Genomic DNA, 21,605 nt, shown 5'->3' on the forward strand with positions numbered 1-21,605 from the left:
CTTGTGTCCTGTGCTTAAGAAGAACGGAGAGTAGTGGTTTGGTATAGATAGCATTGTCTCTCTTCTCCGTTTCAATACATCCTTGGCATGGCTAAATACATCCTCTTCCAGTCCATCAAGAAACCCCAAGGATATATGCCCTGAATACGGATGTGTGTCTGGGTTTTAGGTGGAGCTGCCTTCCAGCCTGGACTCAGTCTTGGGTGGATGCGGATTAGTGCAAGTCATTTTCCTTCTCTATACTTCAGCTACTGAATATGAACTGTCCAGTGAGGAATCCTAACTCTGTCTCCCTTGGCGTGTAGCCCAGGGGGATGGTAGAATTCCACATCGGAGGCCTGTGCGGTGTTTGCGTTTGGACCCGCGAAAGTAGAGCGTGCCCCCTTCTGAGTATCCTTAATGGGGGAAAGGTTTGGTCCAGAACGGAACTTGAGACCATCCTGGCGGAGCTTCTGCCAGGAAACCCACGGAGTGGGGAGTGGGGTCAGCCGGTGCCCAGTGCACATCCCGAAGGCGGTTAGCACCTTCCCTTGGTTTAGTGAGTTTCAACCCTGTGGCTTCCCTGCTGCTTCCTCAGGGGAGGGACGGCGTCAGCCTGGTCGCCAGCGGGCTGCTGTGACAGGAGAGTGTTTTGTTCTGCAGACACCAACGAGTGCAGTGTCAACAATGGGGGCTGTCGGCAGGTCTGTGTGAACACAGTGGGCAGCTACGAATGCCAGTGCCACTCTGCATACAAGCTCCACTGGAATCAGAAAGACTGTGTGGGTAAGGGGTGCCGTGTCCCACAGTCAGCGGGCTCGCACTGGCACGGCGGCCCTGTCCCCACGGGGCCGGGGGGCGCCCGCCCTCCTCCCGTCCCTGACGCTTGTCCCCTCGGCGGCAGCAGCCATTCTTGAAATAGTTCAAAAACAGGAGATACTTTACAGGCTCTTCGGTGTGTCCTTCTGTGCTTCTGTGTAGGTCGGAATTCCCTTCTGTTTTCCCGCATGGGGAAAAAAAACCAAAACCAGCACACACGTAGCTTCTTTACTTTGGAGGGAAATAGTGCCCTGTGTCTTGTGCTCTGTGCTGGATATCAGCCCTACCTTCTTTTCCTGGGGCCTGGGATGATTGGGACTCACCTGGAAGCATCCTGCTCTTGCTGTAAGTGTCTGCTTTTTGTCCTGTCCAGAAGTGAAGGGGGTCCTGCCCACTAGTGTGTCACCCCATGTGTCCCTGCTTTGCGGTAAGAGTGGTGGAGGAGACAGGTGCTTCCTCAGATGTCACTCGGGCATTCACCTCTCTTCAGGTGAGTGGGTCCCAGTCCCTGGGGCAAGTCCTCGTGCCAGGGCCAGGCCTTCCTGGCCGTTAGGTGTTAGGTGCCCTCAAAGGCTTCCCAGGTCTTTGACCAGCGGCCCTTGACCACCGGCGGCCCATGCTTTGACGCCCCATATGCTGGGCATTTGTTTAGTGGTTTCTGTGGAAAGGGGGGTGGGGAGTGAGTTTAGCTGCTAGCAGGAGGGACTGTAACCTTGCTTACATGTTGACAACCCACATTCTGTCCATCAGGACTGCAAGAGGCCTACTCTGTCACCTGCGGCTCTTCCTCTTCTCTCAAGAGCAAACAGCAAAAATCCAATGACTCCACTTGCGGGGGTAATTACCAAATCTGCGTGTTCTCTCTGGGGTTCACTGTGATAAATGGACTTCATTCTTGGGGTGCTATTCTTGAGCGTTGGCTTTATTTTCTCTTCTCTTAATCTCCTCAGTGCTGCGAGCACATTGCAGTCTGTTCTTGCCCACAGCCTTGGTGCCTGAAAACCGACTCACCATGTAACAGATCTTTACCGAGTGTCCACTGTGTGCTCGGAGGCTCCGTCCGTGTTCAGCCCTGGCGGGTCATCATATTGGGCAGAGGACCACAGAGCTCTGGGATCAGGAGACTCGGGTCTCCCAAACTCCCTGTACCTCAAAGGCCCACCAGGCAGTGTGTGCCTGGTGCACATGACGTTGGTGGAGATAGACATAGGCATGACAGGGGGCAAAGATTCTGTCCAGAGAAAGAGGCCCCAACCCTTTCTAGTTTGTCAGAAGACAAAGGATGAAATGTAAAGATTTTAAGTAACCTTTTCCTCCCAGATTTAGACATCTCTGTGATTACATCCTGAGAACGTCTGAATGAGGAAATGGTTCTTGATGTCCATATTACATATATGAGCAGAGCTAGCGACCCAAAGCAGGACAATAATACTCGAATATATTGACTGAGTGGTTAAATATACCAGCCACTGTATTACATGTCTGAGCTGATTTAATCCACACTGCAGTGCTCAGGGAAATTTTACTATTCTTCTCATTAATCAGATGAAGAGCCCGAGGTTCAGAGAGGTGAAATAATGTACCCAGACTCAGATAGGAAATAGTGGAGTTGGGGTTTTAACCAGGATGGGCAAGCTGATAGTTAATAGTTATTCAGTTCTTACTGTGTGCCAGACAGTAGGCTAAACTTTTTATTTATTTTTTTGTATCATCTCATTTAATCCTCACAGTAATGTAGGTACCTTAATGTAAGTACCCCAATTTTGCCTATTTTACAGGTGAGGAAACTGAGGCTTAGGGAGTTTTAGTAACTTGCTTAAGTTCTCATCACAAGTCAAAGAGCTAGAGTATGAATCCTGGGCTTTGGCTCCAGAGCTTGACATATGGTTAAGACTGATTGTGGGGGGAGAGCAGAGTTTTGCACATGAGGCCCTCAAAGTGGGACCTTTGCTGCCCCCAGAGCCCAAACATCCTAGCCGCGTTTGGAGAGTGCCATCCTCTTCTGCTCCCCCAACCTTGTCCTCCCAGGAAGGGCTTTTCCAGGAGAATCTGCCCTTCACCATTGCCCCCAGCAGTCGTGTCCAAATTAGAACTAGGAGATTCTGGTCTTCTTTCTCAGGAAGTCACAAAGGTGACCTCATAGTTCATCTCGGCGTTGAGGTTGTTTGGGGCCCTCTCTTTATTATATTTGAGCATTGGATTAATCTCAGCTAGAGGGATAGGTGTTACTCTTAGGAGGCTCCTGGCATCCCCAGCCTCAGGATCATGGTTACTCCATGAGCCAGATCTTTTGTGGACTCAGGGTAAGAGACGGGCTCAGGGTGTGCAGCATGTGGTGGGACCCAGCCTCAGGACAGCTCGCCATTACCCACCAGGTCTTTCCATTCCTTTGCCTCTGAAGGTAACATCTCTCACTTGTTTCTTTCTGAAGATGTCGCCACCGTCAGGACAAGTGTAACCTTTAAACTAAATGAAGGCAAGTGTAGTTTGAAAAAGGCTGAGCTGTTTTCCGAGGGTCTGCGACCAGCACTACCAGGTATGAAATCAGATGGCTGGTGCAGGGAGCTTGCTTGCATGTTGGGAAAGGGGCCTGTAACATGCTGAGCCCTTCAGATGGGATCGAACAGTCCAGAATCTCCAAGGACTCTCTCCACAGGGGGAAGAGGAGCCTAGCCTAGCACCCCTGTATAGCTCTGGAGTTATACGCAGGGCTTCCTTTGCCAGGCACACATGGTGAGCTCTGGAGAAACCTGTGAGTTCACGGGTATCAGTAAGGGCTTTAAGATGCATTGGCAGTTTGCAATTATATTGGGTTAAATTTTCTAGATCTCAGACTTTGCTTGGAATATAAGCCAAAGAAATGAGAAAGGGTTGGTTCAGGATAATCTCTGATGAATAAAGATGTAATATCCAGCTTTCCTGTTGGATCCAGTCTTTGGAGGCAGTGACTCCATTGGCTTCAGCAGAACAAACACCATCCAAATAGAACTGGCCTGGTAGAGAAGAGCAGGACCCAATACCTCCTCCCAATACCCCCTCCTTCCCTCCCCTCCCCGGCTCACACTTCCTGTATTATTTCATAAAATAATTTTAGAGATTAAAAAAAATCATGACTCATGTATTAGGGATGCTTCTTTCCCCAGTTTGCCATCACATAAATCATACAAATAAACATGAAGTTCACTGTAGTCACTTTTGGCTGCATATTTTAAGAAATTGAGGTTAATTTTGGTACCTCCATTTGATGGAATATTATGCAGCTATTAATTATGTGTTTTTAAAGAATGTTTAGTGACATAGGAAAATGTTCTTATAATGCTAAGATGGAGAGGGGAGAGTAAGATTTCATATATCGAATACAACCCAGACTGTGTAAGAAAAAGTATGAGTAGAAGAAAAAGAAAGGAAACTCATCATATCATTAGTAGTAGTTATATCTCATTGTGGGGGGGATGACAGGAAATTTTCATTTTTTTCTTCTGCATTTTCCAAATTCTCCACAGTGAGCATTTATACTTTATTTATTTATTTATTTTAAAGATTGGTTTATTTATTTGTTTGAGGGGAGAGGGGCAGAGCGGGAGACAGAGAGAGTCTCAAGCAGACACCCCACTGAGCGTGGAGCCCAGTGCAGGCCTCTATCCCATGACCCCGAGATCATGACCTCATGATCAAGCCGAAATCAAGAGTCAGCTGCTCAACCAACTGAATCACCCAGACGCCCATCATTCATGCTTTTAGATAGAGGGAAAAAGCATTATTTAAAAATAGTCTTGGTCTTTAGTCTTCTTAATGGTATTGTACTATGTTAATTTCTCAGTGTTGATAAATATACAGGATAGTGTAAGGTGTTAGCATTAGGGGAACTTAACAAAGAATATATGGGAACTCTCGGTTCTATCTAAGAGAGTCCGGAACGGGGATGTGCAGAGCCCTGCCTTGCGCAACACTTCCTCCCACCCTAGATGCCTTCATGATACTGTTTGGTTCTCTGGATGCTTTGTGCCGTGCATTGCTGCTGGTTATTTCAAAATGAGACATCGCTGTTAATGCGCCTTCCAGCTTCCCCTCTGGGTTGCAATTACTCCAAGCTCAGTTTGCCTGAAAGCAGGAGTTGGTTTCCTTTCCACTCCTGTGCTCATTCCCTCTTTGAAGCCTCAGCCCCTGCTTGGTACATCACAGTCCAGCTCTAAGGAAACCAACTGTGAGAACACGGAGCACACCTTAGCAGGCCGGCAGTTAGGACTGCAAGGTGACCCTGGTTCCTGTCTTCCCTGTCTTCCACACATGTGGCACACATCCAGCATTCATCCATGAAAATAATTTTCAAGAGCTAAATTGTTAAGTTATATAGGAGGCTCTTCAAAATTAAAATGTCATCGTGCTCCAAGCTGAGGCTTGCAGCGTCCTGGCATCTGGAGTTAATCACTTCGTCCCTTGAGAGTTGTTCTAATGAAATGTTTACTGAGCTCTAGCGAATGTTCAACGGAGTGCTTTGCCAGGATCTGGCTTCCGATAATTTTGTTTTTCATACAGAGAAGCACAGCTCAGTAAAAGAGAGCTTCCGCTACGCAAACCTTACATGCAGCTCCAGCAAGCAAGTCCCGGGAGCCCCTGGCCGCCCCAGCGCCACTAAGGAAATGTTTATCTCTGTTGAGTTTGAACTTGAAACTAACCAAAAGGAGGTGACAGGTTGGTTTGAAAACAGTCTGTGGTGCCAGGCTTCTCACAGCTTGCTCCTTATTCCTTTGCCTTTCACTTTTCGTCATTCTTGGTGGGGGGAGAAGATGATGCAACCACCGAAGTATCTCCTGTTTTTTTGTTTTTTCACTCCCAAACTAAACTGAATTGGTTTGGAACCTCATGGTTTTATCTGTTTCATAAAAACTCAAAGATTCCATTTTGGCCAACCAATTTCTGTTTGAGTCAAATGCTGCCCAGCCTGTGAGGTGCCCAGGGAACTGGTCTGTCCCCAGGGAACTGTGGGTGTTGGTGGGTCCCTCACCACCCTGGACACCCTCACATGCTGCAGCATGACCTCCTCCCCCATGGCGATCCCTCTTGTTTCGGTAGCTTCTTGTGACCTGAGCTGCATCGTCAAGCGAACAGAGAAGCGGCTCCGGAAAGCCATCCGCGCGCTCCGGAAGGCTGCCAACAGGGAGCAGTTTTACCTCCAGCTCTCGGGCATGGACCTGGAAGGAGCAAAGACGTCTCCCAGCACATCTGAACACCGAGTGCAGGCCTGTGGAGTGGGCCAGGGCCACGCAGGAAACCAATGTGGTGAGTGACCTGCTGGCTGGGACATTCTTGCTAACGGAATTGTCTTGAGCTCTGTAAAGACTCGGGGTCACCAAAAGTGTGGCCCGTTCTCTCTGTCTGGGCTCACTCCAGAGAACACCGTGGACACCCACTGTCATTTGGGAACTACATGTTGGGGCCTGTTGTGTCTGCTGGACCAAGAGCTCTCCGGCGCCTGGCATAGTGTCTGGCTTGTGGCGGGCACTTAATAAATGTTTGCCAAATTGAAGAATGGAGAGGAAGAGTAAGGTGATGAGAAGAGGGAGTGCTGACCTTAAAGGGTCTGATGGACGGTGGTCTTCAGAGCACTGTGGCCCCGGGCAGGGACAGGACTGTAGGTGGGAGGCACCCCTGAGCCTCCTGCACGCCCCGCTGTCAGTTCCTGTCATCTCCCTCTGGCCCAGCTGATGGCAGTACCTGGAAATGAAGTCTCCTGTCCATAGTTTCATGCAGAGGCAAGTCTGGGGGCCCACTTGGCAGCCTTATGAGATCCCTGGGCTTCAGCCCAAGACTCCTAGTAGTGACAGTTCCATATACAGTCTGTGTGTGTGTGTGTGTGTGTGTTTCAGAATTAAGTTTTGACACCCGGCCTTTGAACAACACCAACTCATGAAGTTCTAGGCAAGAGGGACCTGGGCAAGAGGTTCTAGGGTGGTCGGTCTTGAGATTTGTTTGTTGGGTGAAACTGTTCTGGGCATTTATGGGAGATTCTGCCTTTGTAGGTAATCCCTTTATAGTCTCACTTTATAAAAATCATGGTAATGCTTTCTTGAGTTTTCCTCTGACACAAGTACAACATTAAGACGGTATCTGCATTATCCCGTTCAACCTGAATGGTCATCTTACCAGCTTGCAGTTATTATCTCCACCCAACAGATGAACAAAGCAGAGCACAGAGGGCTAGGTTCTTTTGCTCTAGATCACATTGACGGTCTGACTCCAAAGCCTGTGCTCTGGTCCCAAGTAAGGTGTGTTTCGATAACCAGACCCCTCCAGAATAAATTGATGTCCTTTCTCAAGCATCATTAGAAGGCCCTAGAAGTGAGGTTTGAGCTAAGGAGTAATAAGCCAGTGTTTCTGAAGAAGCAAAACTGAGCCCAAGGCACTCATTGAGGAGAATTGTCAGCAATAATCCCCCAGCCCAAATCTATTGTTTTGCCAAAACGTAGTAAAAATCAAGTGTAAAATCAAGTGTAATTGTCCACCAGGGGCTGGTTCTCAAATAGTCTTGACTTTTATTCTAGCTGACTCCCTTAAAAAGAAAAAAAAAGAAAAAGTTAGAAACAATCCAGCTGGTTGGTTTGTTCTCATTTAAAATTCTAAGACTTCCAGTCTCCATACCAAAATGGTGATGAGAGTTGGCTGTTGCTGACCTACTTTAGGGGGTGAGTTGCAGAAACTGTCAGGGACAGGCAGGCCAGTCTTCCTGCTGGCCTCTCAGAGCTAAACTGCGGCCCCTTTCCCCATTTGCTATCCTGTTAGGGAGAGGCCTTGCAGCCTTGCCAGGGAGTCTCTGTGGCCTGTTAAGAAATCAGGCAAAACTAGAGTATTACCAATACTACCATGACTGTGCTCCTGGGAAAAAGGCCCAGGAATGAGGATCAGGAGTTACTTAACAGAGGCCTCATGACCATGACAGCTTATGAAAGACGCTGTGGCTGTTGTGTGTGTAAATGTGTCCTGAGATGCTTGTCATGCTAAGTTAGGTTGGATTTGTTGCTGAGAGGCAATGTGTCTTGTCTCAAGAGCTCCCTCTAGCAATGGATGACTTTTGTAAGCCTACATGGAACCAAATCAGGTTCACCCTGTCTGATAGCAATGTTGAAGATTTTACCCTGTAGAGAAAAGAGCACAAAGAATTACCAGTGAAATTTCTTCCTCCTGCTGAAGGGAGGAAGTGTGTATAAGGAGGGGTTGTATGTGTTAATTAGAAAGATGGGGTAACTGGGTGATGTGCGTTAAGGAAGGCACGTGATGTGATGTGCACTGGGTGTTATACGCAACTAATGAATCATTGAACACTACATCAAAAATTAGTGATGTACTATATGTTGGCTAATTGCATTTAAATTAAAAAAAAAAAGAAGAAGAAAGTTGCATTCTACACAGAGAAAGAAAGAAAGAGAGAGAGAGAAAGAAAGAAAAAGAAAGAAAGGCTTTTTACCCAGAGGACACATGGTGTGGGCTAGGGAGTGAGTGTGCTGGAGCGGAGAGTGTGTCATGTTCCTTATATTCCTGGACTATTTGCTGGTCTTAGAACTTCATAAAGACCAAGTTTACTGGTATTTTTTGAGTTCTGGGTGGTACATACAGTGGAGACATGCCTAGGATAGTTCTTTTTGAAAATTATTTTCAGTGTCAGTCAAAAGGAGCCCCCAAAAGCATTTGGAGTTGCTGGAAGGGCAGATGGAACCATTACATTTTTCCTTTAAAATATTTTTTACTTCATTTCCAGGTACCGAAATAGTGTACGTTTCCAGTGGTACAGAAACGTATATAGTAAGGGTAAAAGTTATCTTACTCTTTTGGGAAGAATCAGTGGGTTGCTATGTATTTTTCTACATCGGTTTTCATGCACATATAAAAATGAAATTTTATTTCCATTCAACAAATATTTATTGAGCACCTACGGTGTGCTAGGTACTATTCCAGGTGCTGGGAATGCAGTAATGAAATAAAAAGGTAAAAATCTTAGGAGGAGGGAGCCAGATCACAAACCAATAAAGAAGGAAGTATATCGTGTAGTCAGTGGTGGTAAGGGTATGTGAAGGGTAAGCAGGGCAGGGGAATAGAATATGGCAGGGGAGGGGGATGGCTGAGGAGGAACATACTCCCCGCGCCCCCCCCCCCCCCAGCAAATGTAGACTATGGTCGGAGACTGTGGTTGTTGCAGAGTCATTTGGACAGAGTCCTAGCTGAAGGATGCAGCAAGTACCCAAAACCCTGAGGCAAGGGGAAGAAGGCCAGAAGGATAGCTGCAGAAGAGGGGAGAGGGAGGAGGTCAGAGCAGTAGCCAGGGGCCAGATCACATAGGAATGGCAAGCCGGGTGAGGACTCTTGACTCTGAATATGAGTGAGAAACAAAGCCAGTGAAAAGTTTGAGTAGAGGGGCAACAGGGTTTTTGACTTAGGCCTTAAAAGAATAACTTTGAGGGCGCCTGGGTGGCTCAGTCGTTAAGCATCTGCCTTCAGCTCAGGTCATGATCCCAGGGTCCTGGGATCGAGTCCCGCATCAGGCTCCCTGCTCTGCGGGGAGCCTGCTTCTCCCTCTCCCACTCCCCCTGCTTGTGTTCCTGCTCTCGCTATGTCTCTCTCTGTCAAATAAATAAAATCTTAAAAAAAAAAAAAGCATAACTTTGACAGCTATCGGCTTATGTATGAAAAAAAACATATTTTAAAAACATATATCAATATATGGGGCACCTGGGTGGCCCAGTCGGTTAAGTGTCTGACCCTTGATTTCAGTTCAGGTCATGATCTCAGGGTTGTGAGATCGAGCCCTGTACTGGGCTCCACACTGGGCCTGGAGCCTGCTTGGGATTCTCCCTCAGCCCTTCCACCCACCTTAAAAAATATATATCAATACAATTTGAATAGTGCTGGGTTGTTTCTAATGATAGAGTAGATCATGAGCACCCGTCTGTGCTAATAGAGGAATTACCTCATTTCTTTTAAAGCATCCTAGTCTGTATTTGTTCTAAGATACCAGTATTTATTAACCATACCCCTGTTGGTGAACATTCCTAATTTTTTAACTACAAACAGTGCTGCACAAAGATTCTTTTTTGCGCACGTGGCCAACATGTTTGAAATGTCGTAGAAGTCCACTTATTGGGTTAAAGACATGCAGACTTAAAACTTTAATAGACACTGCCAAATTATCCTCCAAAAAGACCATGCCTCCACAGATTCCCTCCAACCTTGTAGCTGAGTGCTCATTGTCCCACATCATTGCTAACATGGGTTGTTTATCATTGATATTTTTAATTTTTGCAAATTGACTAAGCAAAAATGATAGTCAAATGTTAACTTGTTTTTCTTAGATTATTTAGTAAAACAGTATGCTGTCATAAGCCTGTGGCCATTTGGATTTCTTCTGAGAATATCCACATTCTCTGCCTATTTTTCCACTGAATTGTTTATTTTTCCAATATCACTTAAAAAATAAATTTTAAAGTCCCAAGTCATCAAAGAACATAATCACTTCTGACCAATTAAACACTTTCTTTATTATAGTCATTTTTGCATAGAAAAGTCTCATTCATTTGGCATGTAAGGACTTTGGGGACAGCCTGCTGCAGGTGAGCTTTGTATCATCTGTGATCAATTCTAGCAAGATGGCAAAAAAAAAAAAATAGTGATTATATTCTCTGAGGAACAAATTCCTTAAGCTCCATAGTTAATTCATAAAGTCTTTTATACCTAAAGAAAAATTAATGATTACATGGGTTTCTATATATCTTTCATAGCTATTTATCCCTTCATAAAGGATGAATTATTTAAGGAATATACTTGCCTAAATATATATTTTAGTATTTGATTATTCTTAAAACTTGCTGAAATTTTTAGAAGACACAATCCAGGCAACTGGCAAACTGGGAAGTATTTTGTGCCTGGGTTCTTGAGAGAGACTGGGAAGGTTTAATTCAACTTTCAAGAGCAGTAGCTTTCCTCTGCAGTGTTGAGAAAAATTAATTCAACCAGTATATATTCAGATATCACTCTGTGCCACTCTGAACTTGGGATGAAGCAGTGAGAACATAATGGGTGAGGAGCTTACTCTTATGAAGTTCACTTTCTTACAGAAGGACATGGACAATTAAAAAGTAAAGAAAAAGGTAATTTCAGAAGTTATAAGTACTACGAAGATAAAAATACAGAGAAGGACCGAGGGGAGGAGGGATTACTTTCCACAGGTGTTTAGGAAGGCTTTCAGAGCAGGTGACATTTGATCTAAGTGAGAAGGAGCTGACCTTGTAAAGCTCTGATGGAGGCAGAGGGTGTTCTGGCTGTGGCGAGATCAGCAGGTGCAAATGGCCTGAGGCAGGAATGAGCCAGGCATTTTCTTCTTAATTTTTTCAGAATTGAGAAATTATTTGTAACTGAACAGGCAGAAATTTTCTTTTCTGTTTTAAATCATGGAAAATCTAAAGTCTGTACTAGCAATATAGACCGATATTAGACCAATACTTATCACACAGACTTGGTAGGAAATTCTTTTGATTAAAAGAGTTTAAAAAACATGATTTAGGGGATGCCTGGGTGGCTCAGTCAGTTAAGTGTCCGACTCTTGATTTCGGCTCAGGTCATGATCTCAGGGTCATGAGATCAAGCCCTGTGTTGGGCTCCATGCTGGGCATGGAGCATGCATAAGATTCTCTCTCCCTCGCCCTCTGTCCCCCACCCCCCACTCACTCTCTTCCTCTCTCTCTAAAAAAACCAAAAAAACCCCACAACACATAATTTAGTAAAATTTCGACATTTATTGAGCACTTACAGTGTGTTTAACACTGTGCTAAGCACTTTACATATATTATCTCATTTGATCCTCATCATAAGTCTGTTTTGCATCATCCCTTTTTTACAGATCAGGAAACTAAGGCATAGGGAGGTAAAGACTTTTCCCAGCGTCACCCAGCAAGTAAGTGGCAGTGCCAGGGTTTCCGATCCAGACCTGTCTCAAGAGCCCATGTCCCGAACTCTCTCAATGGGAATGCTTTCACTTCTGGGAACAGCCTGTTTCATGCAATTATCTAACTCCGATAGCTCTCATATGGAGAACCCTCCATGGGCCAGCCCTGCGGCGGGTGCTGAGGAGGCCTGGATAAATAAGACACCATCCCTCAAGTCACACTTGGTCCTCCCAGGGAAGAGTTAGAGAAGCCTTCCCAAAGAGAAGAAGCCTAAGCTGAGTTTTGAGAGATGCACAGATGGAGTGTCAATGGAAAGAAGTATTCAGGCAGAGGAGGAACCTTGGGGAATGAGACTGAGCAAGATGCGCACAGGGGTGATGGATACCTCGGTATCACTAAACCCACAAGGTGGGATGTGGTGGGTAGCTTGGCTCGTGGGAAAAGCACGGTAGGTCATGAGAGACCTTGAGTATGCTGCTAAGGAGCCGTGGCTGTATATCGAGGTGACAGGGTGCCATTAGAGGGTTTATTCAGGGAATGCCCAGGTCGTATTTGTATTCTAGCAAAATTTCTTTTACTGGATTGATTGTCAGGACCAGAGGCAGAAAGCCCACCTTGGGAGGTTTTGAATGCTTTGCATGAGAGATATTGAGAACATGAAGGCACTAGATGGACTAGAAAAGAAGCAATGGATTCTAGACATGTTTAGAAGGAAATGTGAGCAGCATTTGGTGATAAATTGGATTGGGGACTGAGAAGAGGAAAGAGTTGGGGTGAGCTCAGAGGTTTCTGACTTGGCCTCTGATCCATCCCTTGCTTCCCACATGTCCCTCATCTCACCCAGCCCTGTTTCATATGCAGGAAGCATGGAGAAAAAGCCTGTGGGTTGGTTGAATGGTTGGATGAATGTGATCATTGAGGAAGAAATTATCAGAAAAAATTTATAGGAAAAGCAGGAAAAAATAGGCTCTTGAAGGAGCCCGAGGAAGAAAGAAAATTCAGATGCAGGAAAGGAGACTAAAGACTGAGTTCTGAGTCAAAGACACCAAGAGGAGTGCAGGGAGTCAAGTCAAGGAGACTTTGGAGTCAGGGAGGGAAGCAGTCCGATAAACATTTTAGGAACGTGAGTCTGACGGTAGGCTGGGCCCGGGCTGAGGCAGGGAGGAACAGAGGCAAGGGAAGTCGTTGGAAGGGTATCACAGAAATCTAGATTAGAGATGGTGAGAATCAAAGCACCCTGGTGCCATGGGAATGGAGATTATGGAGATTAGCCGATGGACCAAAGGAACATAGCTGCAGAATGTTGCAACTGGCTGACTGATGGGGCAGGGAGGAAAGGTCTGGAATAATAACTACAGGCTGGATTGCAAGGGTTGGAGGCTTGGTGACTGGGGGAGCAGAGATGCTGTTTATAAAAAGCAAAGTCAGAGGGATAGGAAGGACTGGGCAGGGAAGGGAAGGGAAGCATTCTCCTTGAGCACATTGAATTTGCGTTGCAACAAGACTTCCAGGCAGTGATGTCCATGGGTTTCTGAGAATCTAGGAAAATGACTTTATCTTATCATGTGTAGACCAGCCCTCCTATCCTGCATCTGTCCATACATACTCTGACCTGCTTCCTGTTAAAATGGATGAACAGCCCGTGCTCCGACCAAGCCCATTTGCTTTCCCTTTCTCAAGAACATTGCTCCTGTTGTTGTCCCCTCAGTCCCCTCATCTCAGCATTCTTCCTCTCTGCTGTATCATTGCCAACCGCACACCAACCTATCTCCTGTCTTAAAAAACAAACAAACCCTCCTTTGACTTCATGTTTGTCTCCAGACACTGCCTCATTTCTCTGACCCCCCCTGTAGAGCAAAACTCCTTCAAAGAATTGTCTAAACTTGCTGTCTTTGCTTCCTCCCCTCCCATTTTCTCTTCAACTCCAGCTGGTCTGGAGTTTTTGTTCCCAGCGTCTCCACTGAATCTGCTTTTCCCAAGATTTATGTGATCAAATCCAGTTGCCAACTCTCATTCAGATACTGGGGACGCCTCCCTCCCCCCAGAAACACCCTCTTCTCCTGGGTTTCAGACACCACACTCTTCTGGTTCTCCTCCTACCTCACTGGCTGCTCCCTTTTCATTTTCTATGTTGGTTCTCCCCTAATTTTTCATCTCTCAACACCAGGTACCCCCGGGGCTCAGTCCTTCACGCTCTCCTACCTGATCTCATCCACTGCCAGAGCTTTAAACACCATCGTGCGCTGGTGACTCTCAAACTGCCCTCTCCAGCTCTGATGTCTATTTTGAATTCCGGACTTTTCTATCCCAGAATGTGTTGAATGTTCTTCATCACACACACACACACACACACACACACACACACACACACTGAAAGTAAAATATTTTTGAATTTATGAACATTTACTTATTTCAAAACTACATACTTGTTCTATTGGCTAATATATTATGTACATCATAACAGAAGGCGGTACATATTAAATAAAAATTTTAAAATAACTGGCTAGCATCTTTAGGTACCACATTTATCCTCTGGCAAGGTCCATTGCTAACAGTAGTGGTTGTAAATCTATCTTTCAAATAGCCTTTTTGTTCATTGCTAGTCTTTTGGCTCAGCTCTTGTCAGATCTGATTTCTGTTTCAGTGTCAGGATATTTGACAAAGAACTAGTCCTGGAGTAAAAGTTGCGTCCGCACGGCTCTTCCCTGTCCCTGACCCGGGGCTTGCATTGTTGTTTGTAGTTTCAGGCCAGGGTTTTTGCAGGCTTGCTTGAAGTTGCTGTCTATTTTGTGCCAGTTAGTTTGGTTGAAGATGGTTAATATAATCAGGAAATCTATTCAACCAGGCAAACTGAGATTCTCAATACATTGAAAGGAAGCAAAGCTGTCAGCACCTTCCCACCCCCAGAGTTGTGGAATGCCTGTCCTTCTCTTTCCTTGGAGACTTTGTGTCCTCACGTGTTATGTCTATGACTCATGGAGATGCGGACCAGCTGAGGGACCTATCTCATACCATACACTGAGCCCGTGAACCTTTCTTTGTGTCTAATTTTTAGGTAAAAATTAATAGGCATAGATGTGAAAAGGCTTTGCCCATACCCAGTGGATCATTTCGTAAACCCCCAAGGTGTAATATTTGACCTTGGAGACCACCCGTAAAACCAATGCCTTCTCAATACCAGCATTTGCCTGGCCAACAGACATCTTCAACTCAGCGTGTCTAAACAATGTATTTTATCCTCCTCCTTCCCTCTCAAGTAAAACCTGCTTCTCCCTCATCACAGTAAACAGCACCTCTATTTACCTTGTTGCTCAAATGGAAAATCTCGCATTCTTGACCCTCTCATTATGTCATGCTCCTCACCCAGTCCATCAGCAAATTTTGTCACATCTGCCTTCAGATTATATTCTGACTCTAAGTAGTTTTGTCTTCCTCCATCATTACTGCTCTATTCCAAACCACCAGCATCCTGGGCCCAGTCTGTTGTGACAGCCTCTGAGTTGTTTCCTACCCTTGCCTGACTCACTGCGTTCTCCACATCGCAGCCAGAAGGTCTATTAGAAACAGAAGTCAGACCATGCCATTCCCCTACACAAAACCTCCAACACACTTAGAGTAAGGTCTACTTTCCTTACCATGACCTTCAAGAACCTACATCATCTGGCCCTTGCTTGCTTTTTAGAATTCCTCTCCTATCACCCTGGCCCTTTCACTCTGTTCCTGCTACACTGGCTTTTTTTTTTTTTTTTTTTTTGCTAACAGGCAATACCATTGCAAGGCCGTTTCCCTAATTTCAGTCTGATCTCTGCTCAGAGAGGAAAGCCTGGCCACTCTTCTGAGACCTCAAACACACGAACTCCACCCCCACCCTTTGTCTTCCCTTCTTACCCTGTTTCACTTTTCTTCACCATACTTCCCTCTAGGTAACATTCTACTATATATTTATTGTCCATATTCTCCACTAGAATGAGAGTCCCTTGAGGGCAGGACCATGTCTGTCTTCTGTGCTATAGCCCCAGCTCCATTTAGAACAATACTCCGCACATAATTAGTGCTAAATATTTAACTGAATTAATGAATTTTCACAGGGACAACAGGTGACATCCCAAGGATAGCCACCCACATTAAGAGAAAAGAGGGCAAGGGGCAAATCTTTGGGGAAATATTTAAACTGAGGGCAAAAGAGTCACTCTAAAGGAAGTGACATCTCAGCCCCCGTTAACCAGACATGACGAGAATATAGCACGCACTGGGGAGCCCAGCCAGGAAGGCGTCAAGTCCACTGTCCCAACTCTAAGAACATTTTTGAATAGCAAACCTGAACACACACCAAGACCTGAACAGGTGTGACAGCTCAACCTCTGAGCCAGGGGGGTGCTCTCTCCTGTTATCCTGAAACACTCATTTAAAAGGGTTTCGAACCAGGATCCCAAGGCCACCGTGTGGTTCTAGCCTCTGAGCTGTGACAGAGCAGCAGCCCCTGAACACCCTGGGAATCCGCGGGGGCTGCTTGTGGCTTTCCTTCAGAAGTCAACGCGTGACTCTTAAGGAAACAGATGCTAGAGAGTGACCTCTTTTATTAGGTTCACCATCTTCACCACAGAGAGACCATAGTGTTTGTCCATAGCCTGAAATACTCAAAGGCCATCCTGTTGAAAAGAGGGTGAGCCTTCAGGTCTCTTTGTCCCCATTAATCCTGGTCCCTGCTGGTCTCTCTCGTTTGCATCAGAAAAGCTTTCTTGTATTTTTTTTTTTTTAAGAGGGGGAGAAAACAGCTGTGTAGGATTTGAGAATGGGATTTTAATGGTCGCTGAAGACACACAAAAGCTTTGCTGTGATCCTGAAGTATTCTGGGGGCAATTGACTTCTTTGTCTGGGGCAGCAAAACAAGCTGGCTGCTCAAGGAGAAAAGAGAACCAACTGGAACGTGTGATTGAGGTCTCTTCAGGCCAGATCTTCAGCACATTTGCAAAACAGTTTTCAGGCATGTCTTCAGAATCACTCTTTGCTGTTTCGCTCATTTTCACCTTGTGAAAGAAACAAATTAATTTGGAAAGTGCTTGGCAGGAATTATTTCTGTAGGTCTTTCTGGAAGGAAAATGGAAACTGTGAGCTACAGTATGAGTTTGTTTATGTGAAGCAGGCCTTTCACGGGGAGAAAAAAAGAACTGGTACGCTCCCTTCTGCAGGCTGGCCCGAGGGGCATTTCTCAGCCCTTTGCTCAGTTGGAAAATTGCAGCAGATGTGGGACATTGTGAAGCTTCTCAAAATGTAACCTCGAAAAGGCTTTGGGGGTGTAAATAGTTCTAAGGACGCGAGCGGACACCTGGAGCTGAGGGAGCCCATCCAGTTAGGCTTTCCAGGGAGAACCAGAGCTTTTCTTGTGTGCCCGTGGAAGGGACCTGTTTTCCACCAGAGGAACTATGACCATGCTGATCTGACTCTAAGTTATGGTTAGTGAGGCTTTGAAATCATTGCCATCATCTGGCGTTTTCCCGTTAGGCAATTGAATTTTACAAAAATGGAAATGGCTTGGCTAGAGGGGCTCCGGACAGCCTCGGTTTTATTTACTGTCTGCCAGCCTCCACGACAGTTGACTCCTTAGAGCCAGGAAGGAGTTATTCTTTCCCTCCTGGCCTGCGGGCCCTAGGATAGTCAGGTGGGACACAGGATAAGAAGACACAAATTCGTAATACATAATTCAGCCCAGCTTTTCATGGGAGATGAGCTGAAACCAGAGTCATCAGGGAAAACACTATCCAGGGAGGCTGCATTTAGAGACTAGGTCCGGAATTTTAGACTCTTGTCTGCCACAGGTCTAGGCGTCAGACTCATTATATTGGTTGCCGAGAAAGCAAGAGTTTGGTTCACTTGTAATTTTTTTTAATATGATAAAATTAAATAAAAATGATACCTGAATATTAAAGAGACAATCCAAACAACCTAAAAAAGTATTAAAATTTAGATTTTAGAGTAGAATTTATGGATTGATTATGTTTAATTGTAGACCTAGTATTTGAAATGTGGCATATTTTAGCTTATTATGATTTAGAAAAAAACCTTGTTTTGGGGTTTTTTTTAGATTATGAAGTGAATAATGAAAAGACATTTTTATTAATGGTAATAGAGAACTTTGCCATGTTTAACCCTGAAAGTGTATATGCAGATTGCATTCATCAGATAGCGTGAAAACAGGTATTTCCCCTCACAGACATTAAAGAGATATAATAGCTAATTTTATCATGTGATATTTTGATTTCTATTCCTCAGCAGCTTAAGTATGAGAGAAAATGTGTTTATTCTAGTCAGACTCCCCTAACGCCACAGAAAGAATCCTTGGAAAAGTCTTGAATTATGATTCAGTCCGCACTTTTGCTAGAGACCTCTCTCCCCCTTAAACTCAAAGCTCTTAATCTCACCGTAGGTGTATCTCATAGACTAGCTGTGGGACCTTGGCCAAATCATTTAACGTCCTTAAGTCTCTGTTCTGTAAAATGGAGTTAATAATAGCACCCAACTCCTTAGGGTTGTTAGATCCTTAGGGTTGTTTTTAGGGATAACTGAGATAATGTATGTAAAGCTTTTGGCATGGTGAATAGGAGATCGTGAATACTCAGTAAATGTTAGCCATTAGAAAGGCTCTTTTGATGGTTATGTTGATGTTTGAATATGATACTAGAGAACCCATTTAAGCATATATACTTTATATTCATATTCTAAAACAAGATGTAAATCTACATTTAACTAACAACACCAGAAATATAGTCAGAAGCATAGTTTATTAATTTCCTTATAGTTTATTCTTTGGGGAGACATTTAGCATGGTTTACTCTTCATAACATATTAACTTTATTATAAACATGAAGCATGTTGTGTTGGAGAGCTTATTGGTAAGACTCTCGAGATTACCCTCCCCACAGCCACCAGAGAGTGAGACCCAGCTCTGGTCATATTCCTCTTCTTTCAATGGCTCCTCCACCTGAAGAAGAAAACCCAAATGCCTGGCATTCAAGAATTTTTAAAATCTATCCCAACCTTCCTTTCTTCCCTCTCCTCCTATATGTCATGCATGACTTTTTATGACCTGCCCCTTTTCCTTCTTGGAGAGATCCTATTCATCCTTTAAGGTCCCACATCAATGTGGCCTCCTCTAGGAAGCCTTCAGGGATGCCATCAGCCAGAATTAATAGCACCCTCTTCTCTGTTCTTTCAGCGTTAGGCCTGTGTTCAATGAATGATTTTCACTTTATAATCCTTCTCACAGCCCTGTGAAATAGGAAAAGTCATCAAGTGCTTGTGCTCAAAAATAATTAGGACCGCTGTGATCCCTGTTTCCAAGGAGCTCATGATCTAGGGACCATGTGAACACCTCTAAGAGTGGGCAACAGGGATCATGGCAAGAGGTGTACACGGAAGACCCAAAGATGGTACACATTCTGTATTCAGGGTTTTTGTGTGAAGGAGCGTGGGGTCAATGCCATCTATTTACCTTTATCTCTAGCACTCATATCATCCTTCCTTGGCTTCTGTGCCCTCACTGACCAGATCATTTCCCCCTTTGGCTAGTCAGTTGCAGGGCTGGGACATATTATGATGGAGCACAAGAACGCTGCATTTTGTGTCCAAATGGAACCTTCCAAAATGAGGAAGGACAAATCACATGCGAACCTTGCCCAAGACCAGAAAATCCTGGAGCCCTGAAGACTCCAGAAGCTTGGAATGTATCCGAATGTGGAGGTAAGGGTTCCGCCTGCCCCTTCTTACTCCTCTGGTTTCCAATATTACTTAGACAGAGAGGGTAAGTAGCATTTCAGTGCAAACAGTGCATATTGCACTGTGGGCTTCCTACGGGCAGGGACCATATTGGCTTCATCTTTGGCTCTCCAGTGCCTACCTCCGTGCCCAACACATGCTGGGCTGATGCTCACTTGAACAAATAAATGAAAAGCTGATAGAATACATTGGCAAAAGAAAAGGTGTAAGTGTTGCTGTTGCAATCTGTACTCATTGTAATTAAATATACCTTGAGACCTGAGTGATCTCCCAGTGTACGGGGGGCTATCTGCAGGTGTTAACATGGAGAAAGTAGTTCTGATTAATTTTTCAACTTTGGTCTCAAATTCATACCTTATTGATTTTTTTTTTTTTAAGATTTTATTTATTTGTGAGAGAGAGAATGAGAGACAGAGAGCATGAGAGGGAGGAGGGTCAGAGGGAGAAGCAGACTCCACGCTGAGCAGGGAGCCCGACTCGGGACTCGATCCCGGGACTCCAGGATCATGACCTGAGCCGAAGGCAGTCGCTTAACCAACTGAGCCACCCAGGCGCCCCCCTTATTGATTTTTAAAGAGCATCCATCTGGTTTTTTTGTTAGAACTCTGTGAAGAGTTTTTAATGTCCCTTATAAAATGTTAACTCTGGAGCCAAGCTTACTTAAGTTTTGTGGGCGTGGTTCCTATTTATTTTATTAACAAATGTCTTACTTTTATTAAATGGAAGAAGGGCCAGCTGTATTGATGCTCTGTGGGCTCAAAGAGAAGGTATGATCTGTGGGCTCAAAGAGAAGGTGTGATCTAACACTGCGGTGTGTAGGTGACGTCCACGGCACAGAGCACGAGACGCTCTGCGGCCCCTGCCTCTCTCCCCAGTGACTCCCAGTGCCAGCTTTAGTTCCCACCTACACCACCCCAGACTCAACTGCAGGACCTTTCAAATGGTTTAAAAGTCATGGGGCGCCTGGATGGCTCGTTCGGTTGTGTCCGACTCTTGATTTTGGCCCAAGTCATGATCTCAGGGTCATGAGATGGAGCCCTGTGGTGGGCTCCACACTCAGCAGGGAGTCTGCTGGAGATTCTCTCTCCCTCTCCCTCTGCCCCTCCCCTCCCCCCGGGCCAACTGCAGGCTTATAAGGAGGCACTTGGGGCATCTACTTACACTTATATGTGACCTTATTAAGATATATTTATAGTAATAATAATACTAGTAATAATAACAATTGCTAACATTTATTGAATATTTACCTATGCCAGACATCATGCGACATGTATTACATGAATTATTCCTATGGTTGTTGTAACATTACAACAACTTTGTGAGGCTAAAGTGAGTCATTGAAGGTCACACAGTCAGAGTCGAAGATTTGGAATCAGAATTTAGGTCTAACAGACCCCAGACTCTTCCCTTGGGTGTGTGTTCATTAAATGCCATTGTATCTATAATCTATGGGTAGAAAGAAGACCATGAAATTTAATAAGGGAGAGATGATCAGCAGTACAAGAGACAACAGATTTTCATAATGTCTTGGCAGTGACAAGCTAATGCCCAAGGAACATGTGCTTTTAGAAATCTTTTTGTTTATGGCTGTGCTTCTTGTCATAAACTTAAAAAGTACTGAAGTAAGGTGTTTAAAGTAAATGCCACTAGGTCCCTCTATCAATGTGGATTAGATTGGTTGGATTTTGTAGAGGGAGGCCGGGACACGCTTTAGTGTGAGATGTGACTTAGTAAATAGAACTGATAAAACAGGGAGACTCTTCCATGACATCACTAGGATGCAGTCAGCTGGGTGAGGATGCACTTCTGGCTTGAATTACCAGATTGATTCCAGAGCAGAGGACCCTCCCTGGGGGCTCCTGCATTGCAGTCACTGGCTGGACACTGTGGAGTCCTCAACCTTAAGCAAACCCAGGCCTGGTGCCTACGGTGGAAGCTGTTAACACTTGGCTCCTTGGTCTCCATCTCTGCCCTGTGCTTTGTAGCCCTGTGTGTAAACATCAGGCGCTCACATGCCATCTGCTCAGGGGCAGTGGTGGGGCAGGACAGGGCTTCTCTCACTGAGGTGGGAGCCCAGGTCAGCACGAGGCCACGGGTCTGACC

The 21,605-nt window shown here is 45.1% G+C and overlaps 1 protein-coding gene across 5 annotated transcripts in view; it reads left to right on the top strand.

The window, feature by feature from the left end:
• Nucleotides 1-21,605, top strand: part of SCUBE2 (signal peptide, CUB domain and EGF like domain containing 2) — a 69,764-nt gene that overhangs the window by 33,337 nt on the left and 14,822 nt on the right. For 3 of the 5 annotated variants that reach the window (XR_014138699.1, XM_081798628.1, XM_081798629.1), the window contains 7 exons: nucleotides 643-765; nucleotides 1,172-1,288; nucleotides 1,549-1,635; nucleotides 3,200-3,334; nucleotides 5,335-5,490; nucleotides 5,872-6,078; nucleotides 19,296-19,466. Coding sequence is in view for 4 of the 5 variants with exons in the window: in XM_081798628.1 (XP_081654754.1) it covers nucleotides 643-765; nucleotides 1,172-1,288; nucleotides 1,549-1,635; nucleotides 3,200-3,334; nucleotides 5,335-5,490; nucleotides 5,872-6,078; nucleotides 19,296-19,466 (996 nt within the window). In the remaining variant the exon portion in view is untranslated. The remainder of the gene's footprint in view (nucleotides 1-642; nucleotides 766-1,171; nucleotides 1,289-1,548; nucleotides 1,636-3,199; nucleotides 3,335-5,334; nucleotides 5,491-5,871; nucleotides 6,079-19,295; nucleotides 19,467-21,605) is intronic. The other 2 variants (XM_081798627.1, XM_081798630.1) reach the window with 2 other exon arrangements.

Source organism: Leptonychotes weddellii, chromosome 11 (assembly GCF_054177405.1).
Source record: "Leptonychotes weddellii isolate Sample4059 chromosome 11, ASM5417740v2, whole genome shotgun sequence".
In the NCBI taxonomy this organism is placed as follows: Eukaryota; Metazoa; Chordata; class Mammalia; order Carnivora; family Phocidae; genus Leptonychotes; species Leptonychotes weddellii.